At 46.3% G+C, this 24,764-nt stretch overlaps 1 protein-coding gene across 2 annotated transcripts in view; it reads right to left on the bottom strand.

The window, feature by feature from the left end:
- Window positions 1-999: 999 nt before the first annotated feature.
- Window positions 1,000-24,764, bottom strand: part of LOC110534821 (serine/threonine-protein kinase DCLK1-like) — a 114,054-nt gene continuing 90,289 nt past the window's right edge. For both annotated transcript variants that reach the window (XM_036989463.1, XM_036989464.1), the window contains 10 exons: window positions 21,214-21,295; window positions 19,108-19,283; window positions 17,986-18,105; window positions 16,856-17,002; window positions 13,278-13,411; window positions 12,981-13,058; window positions 8,460-8,637; window positions 5,160-5,273; window positions 4,355-4,428; window positions 1,000-1,637 (listed from right to left, as the gene is read on the bottom strand). In XM_036989463.1, coding sequence (XP_036845358.1) covers window positions 1,580-1,637; window positions 4,355-4,428; window positions 5,160-5,273; window positions 8,460-8,637; window positions 12,981-13,058; window positions 13,278-13,411; window positions 16,856-17,002; window positions 17,986-18,105; window positions 19,108-19,283; window positions 21,214-21,295 — 1,161 coding nt within the window. In that variant the 3' untranslated portion in view covers window positions 1,000-1,579. The remainder of the gene's footprint in view (window positions 1,638-4,354; window positions 4,429-5,159; window positions 5,274-8,459; window positions 8,638-12,980; window positions 13,059-13,277; window positions 13,412-16,855; window positions 17,003-17,985; window positions 18,106-19,107; window positions 19,284-21,213; window positions 21,296-24,764) is intronic.

Below are 24,764 nucleotides of genomic sequence, written 5' to 3'. Positions count from 1 at the left end.
AGGTGGCCCATTACCATATTAACCCAGACTGGTGGAGGTGGCCCATTACTATGTTGACCCAGACTGGTGGAGGTTACCTGTTACCAAGTTGACCCAGACTGGTGGAGGTGACCAATTACCATGTTGACCCAGACTGGTGGAGGTGACCTGTTACCATGTTGACCCAGAAAGGTGGAGTTGACTTGTTCCCATGTTAACCCAGACTGGTGGAGGTGACCTGTTACCATGTTGACCCAGACAGGTGGAGGTGACCTGTTACCATGTTGACCCAGACTGGTGGAGGTGACCTGTTACCATGTTGACCCAGACAGGTGGAGGTGACCTGTTACCATGTTGACCCAGACAGGTGGAGGTGATCTGTTACCATGTTGACCCAGACAGGTGGAGGTGACCTGTTACCATGTAGACCCAGACTGGTGGAGGTGACCTGTTACCATGTTGTACAGACTGGAGGAGGTGACCTGTTACCATGTTGACCCAGACTGGTGGAGGTGACCTGTTACCATGTAGACCCAGACTGGTGGAGGTGACCTGTTACCATGTTGTACAGACTGGAGGAGGTGACCTGTTACCATGTTGACCCAGACTGGTGGAGGTGACCTGTTTCCATGTTGATCCAGATTGGTGGAGGTGACCCATTACCATGTTGAGCAGACTTGTGGAGGTGACCTGTTACCATTTAGACCCAGACTGGTGGAGGTGACCCATTAAAATGTTGACCCAGACTAGTGGAGATGACCTGTTACCATGTTGACCCAGACTGGTGGAGTTGACCCATTACCATGTTGACCCAGACTGTATCTAGTGGAGGTGACCTGTTACCATGTTGTACAGACTGGTGGAGGTGACCTGTTACCATGTTGACCCAGATTGGTGCAGGTGACCTGTTACCATGTTGACCCAGACTGGTGGAGGTGACCTGATACCATGTTGACCCAGACTGGTGGAGGTGACCTGTTACCATGTTGACCCAGACTGGTGGAGGTGACCTGTTACCATGTTGACCCAGACTGGTGGAGGTGTCCTGTTACCATGTTGACCCAGACTGGTGGAGGTGACCTGTTACCATGTTGACCCAGACTGGTGGAGGTGACCTGTTACCATGTTGATCCAGATTGGTGGAGGTGACCCATTACCATGTTGACCCAGACTGGTGGAGGTGACCTGTTACCATGTAGACCCAGACTGGTGGAGGTGACCCATTACCATGTTGACCCAGACTGGTGGAGGTGACCTGTTACCATGTTGACCCAGACTAGTGGAGGTGGCCCGTTACCATGTTGAGCATAGATCCTCACAAAGGGTTAACTGACACGTCTGCCCAGATCTCCAGCTCTCTGTCCCATGGGACAATGTTTCTCTTTTTCTCCCTTCTTCTTTTCCTGATTTTGGACTATCGGCCGTCCCCTGTTCCCTGTTCCACCTCTTCACCTCTCCCGTGAGAATGGTGCTATGGGAGGGATTAAGGGCGGAGACGAGGTTAAAGATCAGAGAGAGGGGGGTGATGGTCAGGCTGGGAGGTAGCTGGGCGGTATGTCCATTTTTGTTGTTGTTGTCATCAACGGCAACAGGCATGAGGTCACATCCTGGTTGCGTCTTCGTCTGAGAACCTGCCCCTCCTTATCAAGAGCGGTGGCCTGAGGGGGGAGGAGACACGCGTCAGCCAATCAGGACCGATGCTCACAGGGACAACACTCACGCTGAGGATTGTGGGTTATAGAAGAGGAGCATGGGTAAAAGAGAGGTGAGCAGGATAAGTAAGATATGAGATGAGAGGAGAGGAGGAGGAGAGGAATGAGAGATGAGAGGAGAGGAGGAGGAGAGGAATGAGAGATGAGTGGAGAGGAGGAGGAGGAGGAGAGGAATGAGAGATGAGAGGAGGGGAGGGGAGGAGAGGAATGAGAGATGAGAGGAGAGGAGGAGGAGAGGAATGAGAGATGAGGAGGAGGAGGAGAGGAATGAGAGATGAGAGGAGAGGAGGAGAGGAATGCGAGATGAGAGGAGAGGAGGAGGAGAGGAATTAGAGATGGGAGGAGGAGGAGGAGAGGAATGAGAGATGAGAGGAGAGGAGGAGCAGAGGAATTAGAGATGAGAGGAGGAGGAGGAGAGGAATGGGAGATGAGAGGAGAGGAGGAGGAGAGGAATTAGAGATGGGAGGAGGAGGAGGAGAGGAATGAGAGATGAGAGGAGGAGGAGAGGAATGCGAGATGGAAGGAGAGGAGGAGGAGAGGAATGAGAGATGAGAGGAGAGGAGGAGGAGAGGAATTAGAGTTGAGAGGAGAGGAGGAGGAGAGGAATGAGAGATGAGGAGGAGGAGAGGAATGAGAGATGAAAGGAGGGGAGGGGAGGAGAGGAATGAGAGATGAGAGGAGAGGAGGAGGAGAGGAATGAGAGATGAGGAGGAGGAGGAGAGGAATGAGAGATGAGAGGAGAGGAGGAGAGGAATGCGAGATGAGAGGAGAGGAGGAGGAGAGGAATTAGAGATGGGAGGAGGAGGAGGAGGAGAGGAATGAGAGATGAGAGGAGAGGAGGAGCAGAGGAATTAGAGATGAGAGGAGGAGGAGGAGAGGAATGGGAGATGAGAGGAGAGGAGGAGGAGAGGAATTAGAGATGGGAGGAGGAGGAGGAGAGGAATGAGAGATGAGAGGAGGAGGAGAGGAATGCGAGATGGGAGGAGAGGAGGAGGAGAGGAATGAGAGATGAGAGGAGAGGAGGAGGAGAGGAATTAGAGTTGAGAGGAGGAGGAGAGGAATGCGACATGAGAGGGGAGGAGGAGGAGAGGAATTAGAGATGGGAGGAGGAGGAGGAGAGGAATGAGAGATGAGAGGAGAGGAGGAGGAGAGGAATTAGAGATGAGAGGAGGAGGAGGAGAGGAATGAGAGATGAGAGGAGAGGAGGAGAAGAGGAATGAGAGATGAGAGGAGGAGGAGGAGAGGAATGAGAGATGAGAGGAGAGGAGGAGAAGAGGAATTAGAGATGAGAGGAGGAGAGGAATGCGAGATGAGAGGAGAGGAGGAGGAGGAGAGGAATTAGAGAGGAGGAGGAGAGGAATGAGAGATGAGAGGAGAGGAGGAGGAGAGGAATTAGAGATGAGAGGAGGAGGAGGAGAGGAATTAAAGATGAGAGGAGAGGAGGAGGAGAGGAATTAGAGATGAGAGGAGAGGAGGAGGAGAGGAATTAGAGAGGAGTGGAGGAGGAGAGGAATGCGACATGAGAGGGGAGGAGGAGGAGAGGAATTAGAGATGGGAGGAGGAGGAGGAGAAGAATGAGTGATGAGAGGAGAGGAGGAGAAGAGGAATTAGAGATGAAAGGAGGAGGAGGAGGGGAATGAGAGATGAGAGGAGAGGAGGAGAAGAGGAATTAGAGATGAGAGGAGGAGGAGAGGAATGTGAGATGAGAGGAGAGGAGGAGGAGGAGAGGAATTAGAGATGAGAGGAGAGGAGGAGGAGAGGAATGAGAGATGAGAGGAGAGGAGGAGGAGAGGATTTAGAGATGAGAGGAGGAGGAGGAGAGGAATTAGAGATGAGAGGAGAGGAGGAGGAGAGGAATTAGAAATGAGAGGAGAGGAGGAGGAGAGGAATTAGAGATGGGAGGAGGAGGAGGAGAGGAATTAGAGATGGGAGAAGAGGAGGAGAAGAGGAATTAGAGATGAGAGGAGGAGGAGGAGAGGAATGAGAGATGAGAGGAGGAGGAGAGGAATTAGAGATGGGAGGAGGAGGAGGAGAGGAATTAGAGATGAGAGGAGAGGAGGAGAGGAATTAGAGATGAGAGGAGAGGAGGAGGAGGAGAGGAATTAGAGAGGAGTGGAGGAGGAGGAGAGGAATTAGAGATGATAGGAGAGGAGGTCTATGACAGGGAGTCTATGAGAGGGGGTCTATGAGAGGAGGTCTATGAGAGGAGGTCTATGAAAGGATGTCTATGAGAGGAGGTATATGAGAGGAGGTCTATGAGAGGGGGGTCTATGAGAGGGGGGTCTATGAGAGGGGGTCTAAGAGAGGAGGTCTATGAGAGGAGGTCTATGAGAGGAGGTCTATGAGAGGGGGTCTAAGAGAGGAGGTCTATGAGAGGAGGTCTATGAGAGGAGGTCTATGAGAGGGGGGTCTATGAGAGGGGGTCTATGAGAGGGGGTCTAAGAGAGGAGGGCTATGAGAGGAGGTCTATGAGAGGAGGTCTATGAGAGGGGGTCTAAGAGAGGAGGTCTATGAAAGGAGGTCTATGAGAGGGAGCGGGGGGCAGGACATGGGTGGGGCTGATGGAGCACACAGAAGCAAGCAGCCAAATCAAGCAGCCAATCAGCACGGTGTGCCACAGGAAACGGAGCGGACATGGTTGTTGTGACAACGGGAGGTCATACCTTATCCAGTACATGGCCGGGTGCTGGTAGAAGTCCAACGACCCAGAGCGCTGCAAACAGAAGCTGTGCTCCAACTGGACAACAGAACACAGAAACCAGTAACCTTTTAATCCACTAGGACTTATAGAGAAACCAGTAGCCTTTTAAACCAGTATAACTTTATGAAAAACCAGTAACCTTTAAAACCAGTAGGACTTATAGAGAAACCAGTAACCATTAAAAGCAGTAGGACTTATAGAGAAACCAGTAACCTTTAAAACCAGTAGGACTTAATGAAAAACCAGTAACCTTTAAAACCAGTATAACTTAAAGAGAAACCAGTAACCTTTAAAACCAGTAGGATTTAAAGAGAAACAAGTACAGTCAACCTTTTAAAACCAGTAACAATCAGAGAAACCAGGTTTAAACCAGTAGGACTTATAGAGAAACCAGTAAGCTTTAAAACCAGTAACAATCAGAGAAACCAGGTTTAACCCAGTAGGACTTATAGAGAAACCAGTAAGCTTTAAAACCAGTAACAATCAGAGAAACCAGGTTTAAACCAGTAGGACTTATAGAGAAACCAGTAAGCTTTAAAACCAGTAACAATCAGAGAAACCAGGTTTAAACCAGTAGGACTTATAGAGAAACCAGTAAAACATGTAACCTTTGCAGGTATCAAACCAGTGGAAACCACTACATTTAGATTTCTAAACCAGGACCATTCAGACTGAGAGCCAAAGACAAAGCCAGTACAACTTAGTGGTGCCGTGTAAAAAAACAACAACAGACATCTCAGCATCAATCTTTCCTGGGCGGTGCTTACCGTAATGACAGACACCCCGGCGGTAGTGTCATTAGCTTTAGGGCCGGTGTTGAAGTGCTTCTTTAACTTTCCTGCTACTGACAGCTCCTGTTCATTCTCTGACACACCGCCATCCTGCAGAGAGAGAGAGGAGAGGAGAGAGGAGAGGAGAGGAGAGGAGAGGAGAGGAGAGGAGAGGAGAGGAGAGGAGAGGAGAGGAGAGGAGAGGAGAGGAGAGGAGGAAATAGAGGATAGGAGAGGAGAGAGAATTGTAGAAGAGAGGAGAAGAAAAGAGAGGAGAGGAGAGGAGAGGAGAGGAGAGGAGAGGAGAGAGAATAAGTTTTCCCTTCACACTACATTAATCCTATTTAAGACCCACAGTAAAACGTTGGATGTTCAAACTGAAAAAACATTGACATGATGTACAAGACAGTTTCTGAGACGTTGTAGACATCCTGTACTGTAGGTAGTGAGGGTACATAGACTATAGATAGATTGATTATATAGATAAACTATAGATTGACATGATGTACAAGAAAGTTTCTGAGACGTTGTAGACAACCTGTACTGTAGGTAGTGAGGGTAGATAGACTATAGATAGATTGATTATATAGATAGAGTATAGATATATAGATTACAGTGGGGCAAAAAAGTATTTAGTCAGCCACCAATTGTGCAAGTTCTCCCACTTAAAAAGATGAGAGAGGCCTGTAATTTCATCATAGGTACACTTTAACTATGACAGACGAAATGAGGGAAAAAAATCCAGAAAATCACATTGTAGAATTTTTTATACATTTATTTGCAAATTATGGTGGAAAATAAGTATTTGGTCACCTACAAACAAGCAAGATTTCTGGCTCTCACAGACCTGTAACTTCTTATTTAATAGGCTCCTCTGTCCTCCACTCGTTACCTGTATTAATGGCACCTGTTTGAACTTGTTATCAGTATAAAAGACACCTATCCACAACCTCAAACAGTCACACTCCAAACTCCACTATGGCCAAGACCAAAGAGCCGTCAAAGGACACCAGAAACAAAATTGTAGACCTACACCAGGCTGGGAAGACTGAATCTGCAATAGGTAAGCAGCTTGGTTAGAAGAAATCAACTGTGGGAGCAATTATTAGGAAATGGAAGACATACAAGACCACTGATAATCTCCCTCGATCTGGGGCTCCATGCAAGATCTCACCCCGTGGGGTCAAAATGATCACAAGAACGGTGAGCAAAAATCCCAGAACCACACGGGGGGACCTAGTGAATGACCTGCAGAGAGCTGGGACCAAAGTAACAAAGCCTACCATCAGTAACACACTACGCCGCCAGGGACTCAAATCCTGCAGTGCCAGACGTGTACCCCTGCTTAAGCCAGTACATGTCCAGGCCCATCTGAAGTTTGCTAGAGAACATTTGGATGATCCAGAAGAAGATTGGGAGAATGTCATATGGTCAGATGAATCCAAAATATACCTTTTTGGTAAAAACTCAACTCGTCGTGAGTTGCATCCAAATAACACCATACCTACTGTGAAGCATGGGGTTGGAAACATCATGCTTTGGGGCTGTTTTTCTGCAAAGGGACCAGGACGACTGATCCGTGTAAAGGAAAGAATGAATGGGGCCATGTATCGTGAGATTTTGAGTGAAAACCCCCTTCTATCAGCAAGGGCATTGAAGATGAAACGTGGCTAGGTCTTTCAGCATGACAATGATCCCAAACACAACGCCCAGGCAACGAAGGAGTGGCTTCTTAACCTGTTGCGTCGACCAAACCCGGATCTGGGACTCTATTTACAGACCTAAGCTCATTACCATAACGCAACGTTAACTATTCATGAAAATCGCAAATGAAATGAAATAAATATGCCATCTCTCAAGCTTAGCCTTTTGTAAACAACACTGTCATCTCAGATTTTCAAAATATGCTTCTCAACCATAGGAAAACAATCATTTGTGTAAAAGTGGCTAGCTAGCGTAGCATTTAGCGTTAGCATTAGCGTTAGCATGCAGCACGCAAGATTTCAACAAAAACATAAAAGCCTTCAAATAAAATAATTTACCTTTGAAGAACTTCGGATGTTTTCAATGAGGAGACTCTCAGTTAGATAGCAGAAAACAGAGCTTCAGAGATTCTGCTAATTTCCTGCTTGACGCATCATCTTGGTTTCGCCTGTAGAATGAGTTCTGGGGCACTTACAGACAATATCTTTGCAGATTCTGAAACTTCAGAGTGTTTTCTTTCAAAAACTGTCAAGAATATGCATAGTCGAGCATCTTTTCGTGACAAAATATCACGCTTAAAACGGGAACGTTTTTTATCCAAAAATGAAATAGCGCCCCTAGAGATCCAACAGGTTAAGAAGCATTTCAAGGTCCTGGAGTGGCCTAGCCAGTCTCCAGATCTCAACCCCATAGAAAATCTTTGGAGGGAGTTGAAAGTCCGTGTTGCCCAGCAACAGCCCCAAAACGTCACTGCTCTAGAGGAGATCTGCATGGAGGAATGGGCCAAAATACCAGCAACAGTGTGTGAAAACCTTGTGAAGACTTACAGAAAATGTTTGACCTCTGTCATTGCCAACAAAGGGTATATAACAAAGTATTGAGATAAACTTTTGTTATTGACCAAATACTTATTTTCCACCATAATTTGCAAATAAATTCATTAAAAATCCTACAATGTGATTTTCTTGAATTCTATTTCTCATTTTTACTAGTCATAATTGAAATCTACCTATGATGAAAATTACAGGCCTCTCTCATCTTTTTAAGTGGGAGAACTTGTACAATTGGTGGCTGACTAAATACTTTTTTGCCCCACTGTATATAGATGGACTATAGATAGATTATATAGATGGACTATAGATAGATAGATTATATAGATGGACTATTGATAGATTATAAAGATGGACTATAGATAGATTATATAGATGGACTATAGATAAATAGATTATATAGATGGACTATAGATAGATAGATTATATAGATGGACTATAGATAGATTATATAGAACAAGGTTTGCAATCACACAGAGTAGAATGTTAGATGTTCCAATCAGATGTGATTGGTCAAACACACATATTTAGCAGATGTGATTGGTCACATACACATATATTATTGCGGGTTGTAGTGAAATGCTTGTATGAAAAAACACGCAAGACAACTAAATACTGCTTATGAGCTAGAAGCAGAGCTGACGTGCCATCGTCTGGACACGGGCAAAGACAAACACGTGTTAAGCCCTGATCGTCCCCAAGGACCAAGATGGTGAATCAATGGTATAGTATGGTAGAGTATGAGGGGAGAGGTTCTACTCACCTTGACCCAAGGGTGCTCCAACACCTGTACTGCAGTGTATCTCTGATCCACCTCCACCTGCAGCATGGACCTGATCAGCTCCTTGGCAGTCTCTGACACATTGTCCCAGTAAAGGAGAGGGAACTCCAGCGGCCTCATTAGGATCTGGTCAAACAACACCTCCTGGTCATCACTGCTCCTATACACAACAGAGAAAAACACATCAAAACATTAAATATACAATATCTTATAATTAATAAATAAGGCCAGAGGGGTCTGGTATATTTAATCAATAAGACCAGAGGAGGTCTAGTATATTTAATCAATAAGGCCAGAGGAGGTCTGGTATATTTAATCAATAAGACCAGAGGAGGTCTAGTATATTTAATCAATAAGGCCAGAGGAGGTCTAGTATATTTAATCAATAAGGACAGAGGGGTCTGGTATATTTAATCAATAAGGCCAGAGGAGGTCTGGTATATTTAATCAATAAGGCCAGAGGAGGTCTGGTATATTTAATCAATGAGGCCAGAGGAGGTCTAGTATATTTAATCAATAAGACCAGAGGAGGTCTAGTATATTTAATCAATAAGGCCAGAGGAGGTCTGGTATATTTAATCAATAAGACCAGAGGAGGTCTGGTATATTTAATCAATAAGGCCAGAGGAGGTCTGGTATATTTAATCAATAAGGCCAGAGGAGGTCTGGTATATTTAATCAATAAGGCCAGAGGAGGTCTGGTATATTTAATCAATAAGGCCAGAGGGGGTCTGGTATATTTAATCAATAAGGCCAGAGGGGGTCTGGTATATTTAATCAATAAGACCAGAGGGGGTCTGGTATATTTAATCAATAAGGCCAGAGGAGGTCTAGTATATTTAATCAATAAGGACAGAGGGGTCAGGTATATTTAAACAATAAGGCCAGAGGGGGTCTGGTATATTTAATCAATAAGGCCAGAGGAGGTCTGGTATATTTAATCAATAAGGCCAGAGGGGGTCTGGTATATTTAATCAATAAGGCCAGAGGGGGTCTGGTATATTTAATCAATAAGGTCTGAGGGATTGTGGTACATGGCCAATATACCACAGCTAAGGGCTGTTTTTTTCAGCACGACACAACGCGGAGTGCCTGGATACAGCCCTTAGCCGTGGTATATTGGCCATATATCACAAACCCCCTGAGGTGCCTTATTGCTATTATAAACTGGTTACCAACTTATTACAGCAGTAACGGCTAAGGGCTGTCAGCCAATCAGCATTCAGATCTCGAACCAGTTTACAATGGCCAGTTGTGTTGAAAACAGTCACATAGCTAGCCAAGTTAGTAAACATGACATTTTCTTTTGACTGCGCAAACGGTCGTGTAAGCAAGCATCTGATGTTGGTGTTGTTTAACCTTTAACCCCTTTATAACCACCCTGCTACTTTCTACTTTTCACTTGGATGGCGACTTCAGGTTTTCGGGAAATACATTGAAAACTAACTTGAACATCTGGACTGTAATGACAAGAATAAAATGTAATTGACAGATGTGGGAGCAGACTGAATTAATGCATAAGGCAAGGCCTGTAACGTTAGCTAGCTACATTGCTAAGCAAGCCAGATTGACTTGTATGGAGTAACTTTAACGTGAGATGAGCAAAGCCCATTTCATGTATTATACATTAGCAGCGTGGCAGTTTCACAACGTTTGGTGTTTGAACTTTGTCCAGCTAACTGTGCTTTGTTTGTGGAGTAATGTGGAATAACTACAGTACCAGTCAAAAGTACGGACGCACCTACTCATTCATTCATTTTCTTTATTTTTACTATTTTCTACATTTGTAGAATAATAGTGAAGACATCAAAATTATGAAATATCACATATGGAATCACGTAGTAACCAAAAAAGTGTGGAACAAATTGAGATTCTTCAAAGTAGCCACCCTTTGCCTTGATGACAGCTTTGCACACTCTTGGAATTCTCTCAACCAGCTTCATGAGTTAGTCACCTGGAATGCGTTTCAATTAACACTAAAAATTAATTTGGAATGTCTTTCCTTCTTAATGCATTCAAGCCAAATCAGTTGTGTTTTGACAACGTAAGGGGGGTATACAGAAGACAGTCCTATTTGGTAAAAAAACAAGTTCATATTATGTCAAGAACAGCTCAAATATGCAAAGATAAACGACAGTCCATCATTACTTTAACTACTTGCGACTAGGTGGCGCTATTAACATTTTTGGATGAAAAACGTTCCCGTTTTAAACAAGATATTTTGTCACTAAAAGATGCTCGACTATGCATATAATTGACAGCTTTGGAAAGAAAACACTCTGATGTTTCCAAAACTGCAAAGATATTGTCTGTGAGTGCAACAGAACTGATGTTACAGGCGAAACCCAGATAAAAATCCAATCAGGAAGTGCCGCATTTTTTGAAACCGCCTCATGCCAATGACTCCTTATATGGCTGTGAATGAGCTACGAATGAGCTTACGTTTTCCACGCATTCCCCAAGGTGTCTACAGCATTGTGACTGTACGTAAAATACTGAGGTAGCCATTTTTCCAAACGCTTCTTATGAGAAACCAACTGCCTCGACGGATATATTATCGAATATATTTGTTAAAAACACCTTGAGGATGGATCCTAAACAACGTTTGCCGTGTTTCTGTCGATATTATGTAGCTAATTTTGAAAAAAGTTTGGCGTTGTAGTTGTAGCATTTTTCGGTCGATTTCTCAGCCAAGCATGATGAAGAAACGGGAGCTTTTTCGCCTACAAAAATAATATTTTTGGAAAAAAGGAACATTTGCTATCTAACTGGGAGTCTCCTGAGTGAAAGCATCCGAAGTTCTTCAAAGGTTAATGATTTAATTTGGTTGCTTTTCTTATTTTCGTGAAAATGTTGCCTGCTGCCAGCAGAGCCTAGCATAGCATTATGCCATGATAAACTTACACAAATGCTTGTCTAGCGTTGGCTGTAACGCATATTTTGAAAATCTGAGATGACAGTGTTGTTAACAAAAGGCTAAGCTTGTGTTTGAATATATTTATTTGATTTCATTTGTAATTTTCATGAATAGGAAAAGTTTCTAGGGGTATTTATGTCCGCTGCGTTATGCTAATTCGTTGGAGGCTATGATTACGCTCCCGGATACGGGTTTGCTAGTCGCAAAAGGTTAACCTCTTGCGACATTAGACCGGTGGAAATCTGTCCTTTAGTCTGAAGAATCCAAATTTGAGATTTTTGGTTCCAACCGCCGTGTCTTTGTGAGACGCAGAGTAGGTGAATGGATGATCTCTGCATGTGTGGTTCCCACCGTGAAGAATGGAGGAGGTGGTGTGATGGTGTGGGGGTACTTTGCTAGTGACACTGTTGTTAATTTATTTAGAATTCAAGGCACACCTAACCAGCATGGTTACCACAGCATTCTGCAGCGATACGCCATCCCATCTGGTTTGCGCTTAGTGGAACAATCATTTGTTTTTCAACAGGACAATGACCCAAATCACACCTCCAGGATGTTTACGGGCTATTTGACCAAGAAGGAGAGTGATGGAGTGCTGCATCAGATGACCTGGCCTCCACAATCACCTGACCTCAACCCAATTGAGATGGTTTGGGATGAGTTGGACTGTGGAGTGAAGGACAAGCAGCCAACAAGTGATCAGCATATGTGGAAACTCCTTCAAGACTGTTGGAAAAGCATTCCAGGTGAAGCTGGTTGAGAGAATACCAAGAGAGTGCAAAGCTGTCATCAAAGGCAAAGGATGGTTACTTTGAAGAATCTAAAATATATGTTGATTTCTTGAACACTTTTTTTGGTTACTACATGAGTCCTAATGTGTTACTTCATAGTTTTGATGTCTTCACTATTATTCTACAATGTAAAAAATAGCAAAAAATAAAGAAAAACCTTTGAATGAGTAGCTGTGTCCAAACTTTTGACTGGTTACTGTATATTGTCATCATTGAATTGTGCCGGTGCCGTCCATACAGTTAACATAACAGACTTGTTAGCTTGTAGCTAGCGAACGTTACTGTCAACTAACAACGTTAGTTGGATAGGACATTCGCTCTCTTATATGCCTGTTACACGCAACTGTCAAGGCCCATGGTTTTACACAGATGACTTCAGTCATGTGGAAAAACCTATAAAGATATAAATAGATATAACTTCCGTTGTTTGTAGCTTTCCACTCATCTGACTGGTGTTAGCTAGCTACTAGCGCTGTTGCTACGCAACCCACCTTTGTTGTATCAGAACTCTGAAACTAAAAATAAATATCAGTGCTGGTTCCATACGATGTTGTTGGCATGCCGATAGCCTTTCTCTGGGCTCAGAGATTCAGCACTGCCTCCTTCCAACCACATGACGGGGTACGGCACCAATCACTGAAGCTCTGGATTCCACTCCAGACGTTGATTCATCAAAATGAAGACGTTTTTTTTGTCAGTATTACATGTCAGATTGGAAAGGGATTGCGTATACAGCGGGACAGTTTGTTTGTGTACTTCACCATAACTGTGCAGTCAGGATTCAGTTGATCTTACCCGCGGAAGGGAGGGAAGCCACACAACAAGATGTAGGCGATGACTCCTACTGCCCAGATATCTACCTTAAGGCCATACCTAGAACACAAAGAGAGAGAGAATACACAGGTCAGAGAGAAAGAGCGAGGGAGAGAGAGAGACAGGAAGGGAGAGAGAGAGAGAGAGAGAGAGAGAGAGAGAGGAGGGAGGGAGAGAGAGAGAGGGGGTGGGAGAGAGAGAGGGAGGTGGACGAGGGAGAGAGAGAGAGAGGGGGAGAGAGGGAGAGAGAGAGGGGGGGGTCAGGAGACACACACGTACCCTGTCTCTGCGATGATCTCGGGTGCTACATATGTGGGTGTCCCACAGACTGTGTAGAGAGGTCCGTCTACTACCGTGGCCAGACCAAAGTCTCCCAACTTCAGACTCTTACTGCCATCAGCATGCTCATACACCTGGAGGGGAGAGGAGAGAAGAAGGGAGAGGGGAGAGGAGAGGAGACGAGAGGAGACAAGAGGAGAGGAGAGGAGAAGTAGAGAGGAGGGGAGGAGAAATGGAGAGGAGAGGAGAGGAGAGGAGAGGAGAGGAGAGGAGAGGAGAGGAGAGGAGAGGAGAGGTAGAGGAGAGGAGAGGAGAGGAGAGGAGAGGAGAGGAGAGGTAGAGGAGAGGAGAGGAGGAGAAATGGAGAGGAGAGGAGAAGGGAGAGGGGGGAGGAGAGGAGAGGAGAGATGTAACATTAAAAATATAATATAGTTAATACTAGAATATCTATCATGTGGTCACTGTAATGCACTGAATACTTCCAGTGACATGTATTCACACTGAATACTTCCAGTGAATACATTTATGTGGCATGATTCATGACATGATTCAGTCATGTAGCTACTTTTGTCTTTTATAAAGGTTAAAGAGTTAGAGATCTCCGAGTCTTTGGGGACTTTTGGTGTAAAGTAAAAACAGTAAAAACACTTAGAGTACTACTACGTCCCGCTTAAACTTCTGGTGAAACCGGAGGATGCGCGATTCAAATAAATAATCATACAAATTATGGATATTAAACATTTAGATACATACAAGTGTCTTAAGCTGAAAGCTTAAATTCTTGTTAATCTAACTGCTCTGTATTTTTCGACCGGCACAGGTTTCATACATTCACAAATAGCGATGAAATATTCACTTACTTTTTGAAAATCTTCCTATGATTTGTCATCCAAAGGGTCTCAGCTATAACACGTAGTGTTGTTTTGCTAGATAAAATCCTTCTTTATCTCCCAAAAAGTTTGTTTAGTTGGCGCCATCGATTTGAGTAGTCCACTCGTACTGGCCCTCCAACATCACTTCTAGCAGCATCTGGTCTCCCATCCAGGAACTGACCAGGACCAACCCTGCTTAGCTTCAGAAGCAAGCCAGCATTGGTATGCAGGGTGATAATGCAGGGTGGTATGCAGGGCGGTATGCAGCGTGGTATGCTGCTGGCAACATGCAGAAAAAGGAATCCAAACATCTACCCCTAAACTTTGTTTCAACAAGTCAAAATACGTTTCTGTTTACTCCTCAGATATCCTAAAATGTAATCAAACAATAATATTTATTACGGAAAGAAGTATGTTCAATAGGAAACCCATTTTAACAGGTGCATCTTGTCTACATGTCGAGCCAAAACACACATTTCCAAGACTGTGTCCTTCCACTAAAACGGTTATTTCTTCTTCGTTATTCAAGTTACAAGCCTGAAACCTTGAACAAAGACTGCTGACACCCTGTGGAAGCTAGAATTGAATATGTCCTTATACTTGCCAATGGAAGAGCATGGTCTCTCTCAAAAAAACATTTCCGGTTGGTTTTTCTTTGGATTTTCTCCTATTGTGTTATATTCTCCGACATTATTTTAACAGTTCTACAATCTTCAAAGTGTTTTGATTCTAATGGTACTAATTATATGCATTTCCTGGCTTCTGGGCCTAAGCTACAGGCAGTTTACTTTGGGAATGTCATTCAGACAGGAAGTGGAGAAAAAAGGGGCCTATTTTACTTTATTTTAGACAACTTTTACAACATTCCTAAAGAAAATAATGCACTTTCTCTCTCCATACATTTTCCTTGACACCCAAAAGTACTCGTTACATTTTAACAGGAAATGGTCCAATTCACACACTTACCAAGAGAACCGCCCTACTGCCTCTGATCTGACTAAACTGATCTGATGGACTCTCTAAACACAAATGCTTTGTTTGTAAATAATGAGTGTTGTAGTGTGCCTCTGGCTATCTGTAAATACATTTTTTAAAACAAGAAAATGGTGCCATCTGGTTTGCTTAATGTATGGAATTTTAAATCATTTGTAGTTTTACTTTAGATACTTAAGTATATATATATATATATATATATATATATATTTAAAACCAAATACTTTTACTCAAGAACTATTTTACTGGGTGACTTTCACTTTTACTTGAGTCATTTTTGTGTGTGTGTGTATGTGTGTGTGTGTGTGTGTAGGAGTGTGAAAGATGTGAAGATAGAGACAGAAGGAAGAAAGAGGGAAGAAGGAGGGAGAGATGACTGCATCACTGCAGGGGGGACTCTCTCTCTCTCTCTCTCTCTCTCTCTCTCTCTCTCTCTCTTTCTCTCTCTCTCTCTCTCTCTCTCTCTCTCTATTGATCATCCTTGAGATGTTTCTACAACTTGATTGGAGTTCACCTGTTGTAAATTCAATTGATTGGACAAGGCACACACCTGTCTATATAAGATCCCACAGTTGACAGTGCAAATCAGAACAAAAACCAAGCCATGAGGTCGAAGGAATTGTCCATAGGGATCCAAGACGAGATGGTGTCGAGGCGCAGATCTGGGGAAGGGTACCAACAAATTTCTGCAGCATTGAAGGTCCCCATGAACTCAATGGAAGACGTTTCGAACCGGCCAAACTGAGCAATCGGGGGAGAAGGGCCTTGGACAGGGAGGTGACCAAGAACAGACGGGAGAACCTTCCAGAAGGACAACCATCTCTGCAGCACTCCACCAATCAGGCCTTTGTGGTGGAGTGGCCAGATGGAACCCAGTCCTCAGTAAAAGGCATGACATGCCACTTGGAGTTTGCCAAAAGGCACCTAAAAACTATCAGACCATGAGAAACAAGATTCAACTCCTTGGCCTGAATGCCAAGGGTCACGTCTCGAGGAAACTTGGCACCATCCCTACGGTGAAGCATGGTGGTGGCAGCATCATGCTGTGGGGATGTTTTTCAGTGGTGGGGACTTGGAGACTAGTCAGGATCGAGGGAAAGATGAACGGAGCAAAGTACAGAGAGATCCTTGATGAAAACCTGCTCCAGAGCACGCAGGACCTCAAACTGCAGCGAAGGTTCATCTTTCAACAGGACCACGACCTTAAGCACACAGCCAAGACAACACAGGAGTGGCTTCGGGACAAGTCTCTGAATGTCCTTGAGTGGCCCAGCCATATCCCGGACTTGAACCCAATCGAACATCTCTGGAGAGACCTGATAGCTGTGCAGCGATGCTCCCAATCCAACCTGACAGAGCTTGAGAGGATCTGCAGAGAAGAATGTGAGTAACTCCCCAAAATACAGGTGTGCCAAGCTTGTAGAGTCATACCCGAGAAGACTTGAGGCTGTAATCACTGCCAAAGATGCTTCAACAAAGTTCTGAGTAAAGGGTCTGAATACTTATGTAAATGAGACATTTCAGATTTTTTTATTGTTAATTACATTTGCAAAAACTTCTAAAAACCTGTCTTTTCTTTGTCATTATAGGGTACACACACACACACACACACACACACACACACACACACACACACACACAAACACACACACACACACACACACACACACACACACACACACAAACACACACACACACACGTACATGACGTACCAGTAAGTTTTCTGGTTTGACGTCCCTGTGTACGATGTTGAGGCTGTGGAGGTATTTGATGGCGTCGGCCAGGTTGTACAGCATCCCGCTGGCGTCTCTCTCCGTGTATCTGTTAGTGGACGTGATGGCATCGAACAGATCGCCCCCCTGTGGACAAAACACACAATGACATGCAACAATATTAATACAATGCCAATTGGGAATGATTGTTTTTGTTTGTGATTATTCAAAAAAACTGTGTGTGAAGCAGTGTCCTGAGGAAGCAGAGGTGTCCTCAATTCTCACCTGACACACATCACACATTAATCTATGCACACACACACACACCCTTCCTGTCAGGGTCCCTGAGAGGACTAAGTGGAGCAGCAGCTTAAAATAGGCTCCACACACACACGCACACACACACACACACACACACAGTCATTAAAATTAGAAAACTTTCAATACTCCTGTAACTGTCAAGACTCCTCCTGTAACTGTCAAGACTCCTCCTGTAACTGTCAAGACTCCTCCTGATAACTGTCATGACTCTTCCTGCAACTGTCAAGACTCCTCCTGTAACTGTCATGACTCCTCCTGTAACTGTCAAGACTCTCCTCCTATAACTGTCAAGTCTCCTCCTGATAACTGTCATGACTCCTCCTGTAACTGTCAAGACTCCTCCTGTAACTGCCAAGTATCCTTCTTTAACTGTCAATGCTCCTCCTGTTACTGTCAAGATTCCTCCTGATAACTGTTAAGACTCCTCTAACTGTCAAGGCTCCTCCTGTACCTGTCAAGACTCCTCCTGATAACTGTCAAGACTCCTCTAACTGTCAAGGCTCCTCCTGTAACTGTCAAGGCTCCTCCTGTAACTGTCAAGGCTCCTCCTGTAACTGTCAAGGCTCCTCCTGATAACTATCAAGGCTCCTCCTGTAAATGTCAAGACTCCTCCTGATAACTGTCAAGGCTCCTCCTGTAACTGTCAAGACTCCTCCTGTAACTGTCAAGACACTCCTCCTGTAACGGTCAAGACACTCCTCCTGTAACGGTCAAGACTCCTCCTGGTTCTGGAACAACAGTCATGACTGGAGGCTTTACCCTGGCTATACCCCAGGTATAACAGAGACACACCCCCCAGGGCTGCGTACCTTAACCAGTTCCATGACCAGGTAGAGCTCGCTGTAAGTGTCCATCTCCTCAATCAGCAGGACAATGTTGGGGTGTTTCACCCTCCTGAGGATGGCTACCTCATTCTGGATCATCTGCTCCTGTTGGGGGGAGGAGGAGGATGAGGGGAGGAAGAGGACGAGAAGGAACAGGAGGATGAGGAAGTGGAGAAGGAGATGAGACAGACCGTTAGAGACCAGCTACTGTACTTATCAACACTACTAACACAGCCAAACTAAATATTAATTCAGAAAAATAAATCAATGTTTATATTAATGTAAACCTACAAGATATATAATAAAATGTGGATGTGCCCTGGAAAAGAGCCACCTCCCACCCTCATTGACCCCTCTTGATCCCTCTCACCCTTATTGAGCATAATTGACTCCTTCTCCCTTTGCCCCCCCAACCTTCCTACCCATATTGACCTCCTTGCTCCCCTCACCCCGTTACCCCCTCCCCTCACCCCCCTTACCCCCTCCCCCCGTTACCCCCTCCCCTCTCCCCCTGTTACACCCTCTCCCCCTCCTCTCTCCCCCTGTTACACCCCCTCCCCCTCCCCTCCCCTCTCCCCCTCCCCTCACCCCCTGTTACCCCCGACCCCCCTGTTACACCCCCTCCCCCTCCCCTCACCCCCTGTTACCCCATCTCCCCCACCTCACGCCCTGTTACACCCTCTCCCCCTCCCCTCTCCCCTCTCCCCCTGTTACACCCCCTCCCCTCTCCCCCTCCCCTCACCCCCTGTTACCCCCGACCCCCCTGTTACACCCCCTCCCCCTCCCCTCACCCCCTGTTACCCCATCTCCCCATCTCACCCCCTGTTACACCCTCTCCCCCTCCCCTCACCCCCCCTTATCCCCTCCCCCGTTACCCCCCCCATCCCCCTGTTACACCCTCTCCCCCTCCTCTCTCCCCCTGTTACACCCCCGCCCCCTCCCCTCCCCTCTCCCTCTCCCCTCACCCCCTGTTACCCCCGACCCCCCTGTTACACCCCCTCACCCTCCCCTCACCCCCTGTTACCCCATCTCCCCCACCACACCCCCTGTTACCCCCTCTCCCCCTCCCCTCTCCCCCTCCCCACACCCCCTGTTACCCCCCCTCACCTTGCCCTGGCGTCGGCCCTTGTTAATGATCTTCAGGGCGTATTCTCTGCCTGTAGAGTGTTCCACACATTCCCGGACCACCGCAAAGTTACCATCTCCCAAAGTACGTCCCACTCTGTAGCGCTCTGATATGGAGACAGGCACCGCCGGGATCTCATCCTCTACTACTGGCTGAGCTGGGGGAGGGAGGGGGGGAGGGGAGGGAGGAAGGGAGGGAGGGAGGGAGGAAGGGAGGGAGGGAGGGAGGGAGGGAGGGAGGGAGGGAGGGAGAAAAGGAGAGAGTTAAAAGGGATACAATGAGTCTGATAAACTTGTGGATTTGTATGTCTCTGTGTTTAAAGGAAGTTAGAGATAGTTTTGTAAGAGTTGTGATTTGTAGGAGTTGTATTTCAAAGAGAGGAATGAAAAATAAAGAGAAATAGATGGGGTACATGAAGATTATATATATATATACAGTGCCTTGCGAAAGTTTTCGGCACCCTTGAACTTTGCGACCTTTTGCCACATTTCAGGCTTCAAACATAAAGATATAAAACTGTATTTTTTTGTGAAGAATCAACAACAAGTGGGACACAATCATGAAGTGGAACGACATTTATTGGATATTTCAAACTTTTTTAACAAATTAAAAACTGAAAAATTGGGCGTGCAAAATTATTCAGCCCCCTTAAGTTAATACTTTGTAGCGCCACCTTTTGCTGCGATTACAGCTGTAAGTCGCTTGGGGTATGTCTCTATCAGTTTTGCACATCGAGAGACTGACATTTCTTCCCATTCCTCCTTGCAAAACAGCTCGAGCTCAGTGAGGTTGGATGGAGAGCATTTGTGAACAGCAGTTTTCAGTTCTTTCCACAGATTCTCGATTGGATTCAGGTCTGGACTTTGACTTGGCCATTCTAACACCTGGATATGTTTATTTTTGAACCATTCCATTGTAGATTTTGCTTTATGTTTTGGATCATTGTCTTGTTGGAAGACAAATCTCCGTCCCAGTCTCAGGTCTTTTGCAGACTCCATCAGGTTTTCTTCCAGAATGGTCCTGTATTTGGCTCCATCCATCTTCCCATCAATTTTAACCATCTTCCCTGTCCCTGCTGAGGAAAAGCAGGCCCAAACCATGATGCTGCCACCACCATGTTTGACAGTGGGGATGGTGTGTTCAGAGTGATGAGCTGTGTTGCTTTTACGCCAAACATAACATTTTGCATTGTTGCCAAAAAGTTCAATTTTGGTTTCATCTGACCAGAGCACCTTCTTCCACATGTTTGGTGTGTCTCCCAGGTGGCTTGTGGCAAACTTTAAACAACACTTTTTATGGATATCTTTAAGAAATGTCTTTCTTCTTGCCACTCTTCCATAAAGGCCAGATTTGTGCAATATACGACTGATTGTTGTCCTATGGACAGAGTCTCCCACCTCAGCTGTAGATCTCTGCAGTTCATCCAGAGTGATCATGGGCCTCTTGGCTGCATCTCTGATCAGTCTTCTCCTTGTATGAGCTGAAAGTTTAGAGGGACGGCCAGGTATTGGTAGATTTGCAGTGGTCTGATACTCCTTCCATTTCAATATTATCGCTTGCACAGTGCTCCTTGGGATGTTTAAAGCTTGGGAAATATTTTTGTATCCAAATCCGGCTTTAAACTTCTTCACAACAGTATCTCGGACCTGCCTGGTGTGTTCCTTGTTCTTCATGATGCTCTCTGCGCTTTTAACGGACCTCTGAGACTATCACAGTGCAGGTGCATTTATACGGAGACTTGATTACACACAGGTGGATTGTATTTATCATCATTAGTCATTTAGGTCAACATTGGATCATTCAGAGATCCTCACTGAACTTCTGGAGAGAGTTTGCTGCACTGAAAGTAAAGGGGCTGAATAATTTTGCACGCCCAATTTTTGTTAAAAAAGTTTGAAATATCCAATAAATGTCGTTCCACTTCATGATTGTGTCCCACTTGTTGTTGATTCTTCACAAAAAAATACAGTTTTATATCTTTATGTTTGAAGCCTGAAATGTGGCAAAAGGTCGCAAAGTTCAAGGGGGCCGAATATTTTCGCAAGGCACTGTATATATATATAAATGAGAGAGAGATCATTGCTTACATTCAGTGACTGGTCCACCCCCTTCAGCCAATGAATTACAGACTTTGGTAGAGGCCAGAGAGATAGACAAACCCTGAGACTCCTAGAGAGGGGGGGCGGGGCAGGTAGAGAGCGAGAGAGAGAGAGAGTGGGGATGAGAGGGAGAGGTAGAGAGAAAGGGGGGAGAGGTAGAGAGAGAGGGGGGAGATAGAGAGAGAGGGGGGGAGAGGTAGAGAGGGGGGGAGAGGTAGAGAGAGAGAGAGGGGGGAGAGGTAGAGAGAGAGGGGGGGAGAGGTAGAGAGAGAGAGGGGGGAAGAGGTAGAGAGAGGGGGGAGGAGAGGTAGAGAGAGAGAGAGGGGGAAGAGGTAGAGAGAGAGAGAGGGGGAGATGTAGAGAGAGAGAGAGAGAGGGGGGGTATGAGAGGGAGAAAGAACAATTCAATAAACACATCCTAATCAACACCAATTCTGAGAAATGAACTGAGACGGAGTGAAGGAGAATTACGCATCTATCCTCTCCGCTCTCTGATCTGTCCATCTTCAGGTTTGGGACTGTGCTCCCTTCCTCTCACCCCTTTCTCTCTCTCCTCCATCCCTAAAGGGTCTTGCCCCCTCCGTTATCCTTCTTTCTAGGGTGCATAAAGTGTATACTGCACTTTCATACCATTTAAACATATTTGGGATGGAGCCACAATCTGTCTGTCTGTCTGTCTGTCTGTCTGTCTGTAGCCACAGTAGCAGCGGTTTGTCTAACGACAAAGACTCATCACAGAACCAGCCATCTTAACCCTCCTAGAAGTTGCCATGGCAGCACTAGGAACCCGGGAGAGAGGGAGTAGAGAAGGGGGAGACTGTTTGGGGCTGTCATTTATATTATTCTCTATTCAATCATCTTCACCCCTCCTCTGTCCTCCTCGTCTCTCTGTCTACCCTCCTCTGTCCTCCTTGTCTCTCTGTCTAACCTCCTCTCTCCTCCTCATCTCTCTGTCTACCCTCCTCTCTCCTCTTCGTCTCTCTGTCTACCCTCCTCTCTCCTCTTCGTCGCTCTGTCTACCCTCCTCTCTCCTCTTCGTCTCTCTGTCTACCCTCCTCTCTCCTCCTCGTCTCTCTGTCTACCCTCCTCTCTCCTCTTCGTCTCTCTGTCTACCCTCCTACTCACCACTACTAAAGAGAGGGTAATCATCACTATAAAGGAGTGAGAGGTAATCATCACTATGAAGGAGTGAGAGGTAATCATCACTATGAAGGAGTGAGAGGTAATCATCACTATGAAGGAGTGAGAGGGTAATCATCACTATGAAGGAGTGAGAGGGATAATCATCACTATGAAGGAGTGAGAGGGATAATCACTGCAAAAGCATTCATATTGACTCCAGGAGAGACCTCATGATTGGCATACTGAGATTGAACCAGCTGCCTCTCCTTGTCTCCTGTCCTCTCCTTGTCTCCTGTCCTCTCATTGTCTCCTGTTCTCTCCTTGTCTCCTGTTCTCTCCTTGTCTCCTGTCCTCTCCTTGTCTCCTGTCCTCCCCTTGTCTCCTGTCCTCTCCTTGTCTCCTGTCCTCTCATTGTCTCCTTTTCTCTCCTTGTCTCCTGCCCTCTCCTTGTCTCCTGTCCTCTCCTTGTCTCCTGTCCTCTCCTGTCCTCATCTCCTGTCCTCGTCTCCTGTCCTCGTCTCCTGTCCTCGTCTCCTGTCCTCTCCTTGTCTCCTGTCCTCTCCTTGTCTCCTGTCCTCTCCTTGTCACTATCACCTTGCAGTGCAGAGAAGAGGAAGCCTGGTGTTTTCTCTAGCCTGATTGGTCCAGCTCTATCACCTTGCAGTGCAGAGGAGAGGAAGCCTGGTGTTTTCTCTAGCCTGATTGGTCCAGCTCTATCACCTTGCAGTGCAGAGGAGAGGAAGCCTGGTGTTTTCTCTAGCCTGATTGGTCCAGCTCTATCACCTTGCAGTGCAGAGGAGAGGAAGCCACTTTATCCATGTAATGTCTGCTTTACAGAATCTATGTCTATGGGAATGTTCTGGAACATTTCTCATGTTGACTCTAGAACAGATATCATGCCTGGGATGCTAAAGCGTGACATTTGAAGGTATTGGGCTGACATCTGCCACATTTACCTTGAATGTGATCAGAGACAACATGGTAACGTTTGCCCTTAAAAGCTGCATTGTTTACAAACACAATTGGATTGAATCTCGGCCCATATCTGATGTTTTCCCGTCCTGATCAACCCCCAGATGTTATGAAATATGACAGGAAGGACTGTTAAATAAACATCCTGTTGTTTTTTGTGTTCCTAAAATCAATCGAATCAACATCTTCCAGTGCTGTGGAGATGTAACAGTTGTTTGGTCAGCCAGCCAGTCAGTCAGCCAGTCAGTCAGTCAGCCAGTCAGTCAGTCAGTCAGCCAGTCAGTCAGTCAGCCAGCCAGTCAGTCAGCCAGTCAGTCAGCCAGTCAGTCAGCCAGCCAGTCAGTCAGCCAGTCAGTCAGCCAGTCAGTCAGCCAGCCAGTCAGCCAGTCAGCCAGTCAGCCAGTCAGTCAGCCAGCCAGTCAGTCAGCCAGTCAGTCAGCCAGTCAGTCAGCCAGTCAGTCAGCCAGCCAGTCAGCCAGTCAGCCAGTCAGCCAGTCAGTCAGTCAGCCAGTCAGCCAGTCAGTAAGCCAGTCAGTCAGTCAGTCAGCCAGTCAGTCAGTCAGCCAGCCAGCCAGCCAGCCAGTCTACCAGCCAGTCTACCAGTCTACCAGCCAGCCAGCCATCCAGTCCACCAGTCTACCAGCCAGTCTACCAGTCAGCCAGTCAGCCAGCCAGTCAGTCAGTCAGTCAGCCAGCCCGCCAGTCTACCAGCCAGTCAGCCAGCCAGCCACAGCCAGCCAGCCACAGCCAGCGAGTCAGCCAGCCAGTCATCCAGCCAGCCAGTCAGCCAGCCAGTCTACCAGCCAGTCAGTCAGCCAGCCAGCCAGTCTACCAGTCTACCAGCCAGTCTACCAGCCAGCCAGCCAGTCAGTCTACCAGTCTACAAGCCAGTCAGTCTACCAGTCTACAAGCCAGTCAGCCAGCCAGCCAGTCAGCCAGCCAGCCAGTCTACCAGTCTACCAGCCAGTCTACCAGCCAGTCAGCCAGTCATCCAGCCAGCCAGCCAGTCAGCCAGCCAGCCACAGCCAGCCAGCCAGCCAGTCAGTCAGTCAATCAGCCAGCCAGTCATTCAGTCTACCAGCCAGCCAGCCAGCCAGTCTACCAGTCAGTCAGTCAGTCATCCAGTCAGTCAGTCAGCCAGCCAGTCAGTCAGTCAGCCAGTCAGTCAACCAGCCAGCCAGTCATCCAGTCAGCCAGCCAGCCAGTCAGTCAGTCATCCAGTCAGTCAGCCAGCCAGCCAGTCAGTCGGTCAGTCAGTCAGTCAGTCAATCAGTCAGCCAGCCAGTCATCCAGTCAGCCAGCCAGTCAGTCATCCAGTCTACCTGCCAGCCAGTCAGCCAGCCAGTCAGTCACCCAGTCAGCCAGCCAGTCATCCAGTCAGTCATCCAGTCAGCCAGCCAGCCAGCCAGTCAGCCAGCCAGCCAGCCAGTCATCCAGTCAGTCAT

This window comes from Oncorhynchus mykiss, chromosome 10 (genome assembly GCF_013265735.2).
Source record: "Oncorhynchus mykiss isolate Arlee chromosome 10, USDA_OmykA_1.1, whole genome shotgun sequence".
NCBI lineage: Eukaryota > Metazoa > Chordata > Actinopteri > Salmoniformes > Salmonidae > Oncorhynchus > Oncorhynchus mykiss.
Note: the sequence above shows the minus strand (reverse complement) of the source record. Positions and strands in the feature narration are given on the sequence as shown.